Genomic DNA, 6,312 nt, shown 5'->3' on the forward strand with positions numbered 1-6,312 from the left:
ACCGTCGTTTTGTGGGTTTCTGGGTGTGAGAGGGGTTTAGGGTTTTGGAAAGAAGGGATTCGACCGGAGTGGGAGTCGACGTCGGAGATGGGAGTCGGCGTCGGAGATGGAGCGGTGGTTGGTGGCGGACCTGTGGTGGCGGTGGTGATGGTGTTTGAGGAAATCCATGGTCGGAGTGGTTGTGGTATGGTGATGGTGGTGGCATAGAGAGAGAAATAAGAGATAAAGGAGTTGATTGAGATCTGCAAGAAGAAGAAGAAGAAGAAGTTGCAGGGTAGACGAAAAGACAAAAATGCCCTCACATGCGTCTCACGTGAGGGTATTTAACTGAGTTTTTCTAACCCAGTTAGCGTAAAGGACGTAACGTGTAGGAAAAAATGTTTAAAGGACACCGCCTGCAAGGAAACTAAAAAAAGGACACGAACCGTAATTTGGCTTTTTTTAAAGGACAAAATTTGTAATTCTGTCTTAATACAATGCTATATGTATTTTCGTTAGTTGTTTAATTGTACTGTACAAGTGTTGCTTGCATGCATGTTTGTTCTATATAAACGTAGCATCAAGCCTTCATTATCATCACCATCTGAATTGATCAAAATGGCTTCTTGTCCTAAATTCTTTATTTTTATTATTTTTGTTGTTGTTGGTGTTCTTGTTTGTACTTCCACCGCTAGGAAATTGACCGGTTTGGAGAGGTCTTTTCAAGATGAAAAGACGTTCTTTTATCGTGGTGGTCGGTTTGGAGGTGGAGGTGGAGGTGGTGGTGGATTTGGTGGTGGTGGTGCTGGTGCGGGTGGTGGATTAGGTGGTGGTTCGGGATTGGGAGGTGGTGGGGGAGGAGGGTTTGGTGGTGGTGGGGGTGGAGGAGGAGGATTGGGAGGTGGGTCTGGATTTGGAGGAGGAGCTGGTAGTGGTTTTGGTGGTGGATTAGGATCTGGACTTGGAGGAGGTGGTGGTGGTGGTGGCGGTGGAGGGTTTGGTGGTGGTGGTGGGTCTGGGGGAGGTTTTGGTGGTGGTTCTGGTGGAGGTTTTGGTGGTGGATTGCATTGATGGCATGCATGCATGGCATGCACGCGCATGTTTAATTAATCTATGTATTTTCTTTAATTTGAAGTTTAAAACCATAGATAATATGGTTTTATGCTAAATAAACAATGTCATTTGTTATTTTTATTTGTATTTATAAAAATTGTTTATGATTCATGTATTAAATTGTAAGAACTATTGCTATTATAAAATAACTAATTATATAAAATGTTTTAAGTGTATGTTATTGATGTAGCAAAGAATATATACTTTTAATATTACTTTTCGTATATATGATTAATTTCTAAATTTTAAAAAATGATGTATCTTAGAGTTAAACCATTAAAAAAATATCTTTATAGTAACAAAGCTGGAATCAGATACTGCTCTTAGGACACAAGAACTACGGACGCTAAACAATTGTAATTTACTTAGCCTGCTAAAACAAGAACATGATTTGTTATTTTCGAGAAAAATTAGGGGTAGCTAATATTTTAGATAAGTTAAGAGAGGGGAGATTGATCAGGTGGTTTGGACACGTGAAGGGAAGACAAAGACAGATCTTGTTAGATCGGTAGAAAACTTTATATAGAGCGTAGTTGGGGTAGATATAGACCCAAATTGACTTGGGATGAGACGATTAGACATGATCTGATAAACTTGTATCTCTCTAAGGATATATATGGTTAATGATAGGACTTCCTGGAGACGTAGGATTAAGATTAAGGACTTCTAAGGAGATGATATAATTTTGGTTTTAGAATATGTCTTGGAGTCGTAACCTTACCGACTTGGTATAATTTGTTTTTGTTACTACTATTGATTATTTTTACTACTAAAACTGCTATCTGTTATAATTATTTTGCCTGCTTATCAACTTTTTTTCCGTCAATACTAATATTACACTTCTCCAATATTCTATTTTTAATACTTTACCTACTATTCTGTGAAGGTTATTTAATCTCACAATGCTTTTGGAAAGCTAGTGTGATAAACATAAACTTGCCACATCGAGTCATGTTATATTGAAGAAAGTATTAAGAAGTTCTTTGATTTGTGAATATCATACCAAGAAACTACAACCTCTGTTTTCTTTAGGATAGAGGTACAATTTTCTTTATATCACTCTCGTAGACTCTACTAATAGCATTGCTATTAATGAGAAGTATACTTGATATGATTGATTGAACTACGAATTTAAGCTAGTAAACCATAATAACAATGATAAGAGGAATCCACTACAAACGTAATGATCTTCCCAAATTACACATCGATGAACGTTTGATTAAAAATCCTAAACTTTCGAATCCCCGCCCATCATTCCTAGTAAAATACCATGGATATGCATACATTTACATAATCATGAATAATTAATGCCTAATTAAGGACATATGGTTTTCTAACATGATATGTCTAAGTAAGGTTGTAAAAGTCGCTAGGCGGATTCTAGGCAGCTGACTAGGGATTTGGGTGTACTCGGAGTACTCGGGCATGGTAAATATAAAGAAAACTAGTTTTTGGATATTATAAATATGTCGAATATCATAAATTTACTAATATTTATAACAAAATAGGTAAAGATCAGCATATATAAGAGAAATACATTTTTAAATAATAAATTATTCTAAAAATTGTTAGTCATTAAGTTAAAAATGATATTTATTTTTTAATATTAAAGAAATACGAGTTATTTTTATTCTTTTAAGTTAAAATCGGCTTAAGTTACCGACTAGTTGCGATTCTGACTAAGGTTGACCACCTTTAGTCAATTCTAAGTAACTAGGCAAAATTAAAGAAACTTGTCTCGGCGACATACCTTGTAGCGATTACTCGGGGAGTATTCGGTCTTGAGAATCTACTTTTACAACATTGTGTCTAAGATACCTACGAGATCAAACATTTAAACAAGTCAAACAAACATACGTAATCATTGAAGAACATTCATTAAATTGCTAAAGTCACCAATATAATCATCAAAAAATATAGCAAGTAACTCATCAAAATCTAGCTAGTATTCATCTAATCTATGTGAATCAAAGAGCCTAGCTCATGGTGAATACAAATACACCAAATGTCTTAAAATAACAAGATGTACATGATTAGGTTAAAAGTTTTTCAAACCAAATCAAGCAAAAAGGGTTGTACGAGGTTAGATCGTTCCTTGGAGTTGATAACCTTCTATCTCGGCTTCTTTCCCTTCGAAAACAACTTAGAACCATCCTTAGAGGGCTTGGTAGAACTAGGGTTTTCTCCGAGAGAAGGATATGGCAATAAAACAACACATGGTCACATTATAATTTCAATAATTTATTTTGTTTTTCACTAAATCACCAAGTAGCTAGTCATCCAAAACTATAAAATCAAATAAATCACGATAATGGGTCATTTCAAACGAATTTGCTACCAAAAATACTTAACATGAGAGATAATTTGTATTATTGGCAATTTAGCATGCATAATTATTCGCATAACACTTACAAAATAAAATATTTTGATTGTGTTAAAAGAAAACTGTCTTCAAATCTGGCACATATAATTATATGTAACTTATGAGCTCGAGTTGTAAAACTATTTATGAGCTAAGCTTGACCAACTTAATAAAGCTATAAACGAACCAAATTAAAGCACTCTTTCAAGTTAAATGAGTTTGGGCTCAGCTTCACCCGATTACACCATATACGTGGAGTGTCTACGTTGGCAAGCTTTTGGACTTTTATTGAACTAGTATAATAATGAAAACATACATATTTACTATGTATAATCTATGGCCTATTCCATTGACAAATTCGTCTAGTGGTAGCCTCGATCATGGCTTTTCTTATGAAGGTTGTGGGTTCGAGTTTTCTTTGTGACAAAATGTCATGCACGAGCTAAAAGTTTTACCATAGTTATGGGCGGATTCAGTGGTTGGTCAGGGGAGCATTTGCACCCACTCAAGTCCATAGTTTTCTTTATAAATTTGTAATATATTAGGTTCAAAGACCAAAATGACTCATCCAAAAAAAATTTAGTGACCCATTTATAATTTTTTTAGTACCCTAAACTTAACTTTTTAAATTTTAAGCCCAAATTTAATTTTGTTGTGAACAATAACAATTAAGCCCATATTAGTTAATTACTCAACCACTTTAACTGGAAATTTGGAATTAGTAGGAGACGGGCAGATTAGGGTGATGGTGGCTTCACATGTTGTCGATGACACTGGTTATAGGCCCAAAAGACAAAGGTACACAATCACCAATTAACATTATTATAATTTTGATTGTTTCAACACAGTTGTCGACATTGAAATTCAAGAATTTGATAATCGCTTTAATGAGATTAACACGGATTTACTACAAACATGTTGGCTTTCAATCTCTATGATTCATTTTCCAAGTTTGATACATCAAAGTTAATGACATTGTGTGAGTTTTATCCATATGGTTTTGATAATGGGTACAAAAGTGTTCTTGCATCTCAACTTGATTTGTACATTGATAGTGTGCGAAAAGATGAAATATTTCCTAATATGAAAGGTATTGCGGATCTTGCTAGAGTTATGGTGGAAACAAGGAAACATATCTCTATTCATTTGGTTTATCGATTATTAAAGCTAAATTAGTTTTGCCTATTGCAACCGCAACGGTTGAGAGATGTTTTTCGACAATGAAGATCATAAAGACAAATTTACGTAATCGAATTGGTGAAGATTTTTTGAATGCTTGTGTAATTTGTAGTGTTGAAAAAGAAGCACTTTTAAGTGTTACGAATGAAGCTGTAATTTACCGTTTTTAAAAGATGAAATCACGTAGAGATCAATTATAATATGTATTTTGTTTATCTTCAATGAAATTTATAATTTACATTTCTATACATAGTTTGTTTAATGTAAAATTTTTACTCAACCCGTTTCGTTTTGACCCGACCCATTTTGGTTTGACTTGTTTTGGTTTTAATTGACGAGTTCTAGGTCAAAAATTTTTTTGCACCCACTGGCTAAATTTTCTGAATCTGGCACTGACCATAGTAGACTATCTGGCGGTAGGTTTCCAGGCCACCAAGTCAGCAACGCTGTCTGCAAATGCAGACGTTTTTAACCAACAGATGTACCCGGGTGGCCGGACTTTGTTTTGTGTTAAAAAGAAAGTAATGTATGGCCTACTCCAGTTGTCTGGGTGGGTGGAGTTTTGATAAGCTCGTGAGACAGTTAGGGGAATGCTATTGGAAGAAAGAACATTTATTTTCCTCACATTTTATTGGTACCTTTGCATTTATTGATATAAAACTCTGTATTTTCATTGGTTGTTTTATTGTATTGTACAAGTGTTCCTTGCATCGATTTTTGCTCTATATAAACACACCATCAAGTATTCATTTTCATCATCATCTGAATTGATCAAAATGGCTTCTTCTCCTAAATTCTTTCTTTTCATTGTTATTAGTGTCCTCGTTTGTACTGCCACTGCTAGAAAACTGACTTCCAACTAGTCTTATCGCGACGATAAGACGTTCTTTGGTGGTGGGCTTGGAAGTGGAAGTGGAGGTGGTGGCGGATTTGGTGGTGGTGGTGGATTGGGAGGTGGGTCCGGGTTTGGAGGAGGAGCTAATAGTGGATTTGGTGGTGGATTAGGAGGTGGTTCTGGATTGGGAGGTGGTGGAGGAGGAGGGTTTGGTGGTGGATTGGGAGGTGATGGAGGAGGAGGGTTTGGTGGTGGTGGTGGTGGCGGCGGGCTCGGTGGGGGGTCTGGTGGAGGATTTGGTGGTGGTTCAGGTGGAGGTTTTGGTGGTGGGCTGCCTTGAGTGATCATGCATGAGTATAAGTTGATGTGCATGGTAATGTAGTGAGGTGATTAATTGATGTTGAATTCTATGTTTATTTATATAAATTTAAGAATCAAAAAGCAGACACAAGATGGTTTTATCATGTAATAAAACAGAAACAAAAAAAATGTAATATATTATTTTATTTATTCATGATTATTGAGTTAATGATGTGTTAATTAAATGGCTTATGTGAGGAAGAAACCATACATAAATGTATTATTATCAGCAAAAAGGGAGAATGAAAATGCTGACTTAGTTACTATACACTTAAAAGGGAAAATCACTTAACTGAAATTAAAATAGTATCAATAAAATTACCAAATTGGTTATTGTCACATAACTTTTGTAAATTCATATGTTACTTGTCATCATACATGTTCTTTCGTCTTAACGCGGCATGTTCGTACCCTTGCGTTATAACTCATAACCATGCTCTTGTAGTGCCTAGTGTAGAAATGCCTTTAATATGCATAAGGATAT

The 6,312-nt window shown here is 35.4% G+C and overlaps 1 protein-coding gene across 1 annotated transcript; it reads left to right on the forward strand.

The window, feature by feature from the left end:
* The first annotated feature begins 597 nt into the window (after positions 1 to 597).
* LOC143583932 (uncharacterized) lies at positions 598 to 5,917 on the forward strand. The gene is made up of 3 exons (XM_077066107.1): positions 598 to 745; positions 827 to 952; positions 5,552 to 5,917. Exons 1-3 carry the CDS (start codon positions 598 to 600, stop codon positions 5,806 to 5,808), a joined length of 531 nt encoding a protein of 176 aa, XP_076922222.1. The 3' UTR covers positions 5,809 to 5,917.
* The last annotated feature ends 395 nt before the right edge of the window (positions 5,918 to 6,312 follow it).

This window comes from Bidens hawaiensis, unplaced genomic scaffold (assembly GCF_021521415.1).
Source record: "Bidens hawaiensis isolate Kalapana, Puna unplaced genomic scaffold, B.hawaiensis_p1.1 tig00032733_1, whole genome shotgun sequence".
Classification (NCBI taxonomy): Eukaryota; Viridiplantae; Streptophyta; class Magnoliopsida; order Asterales; family Asteraceae; genus Bidens; species Bidens hawaiensis.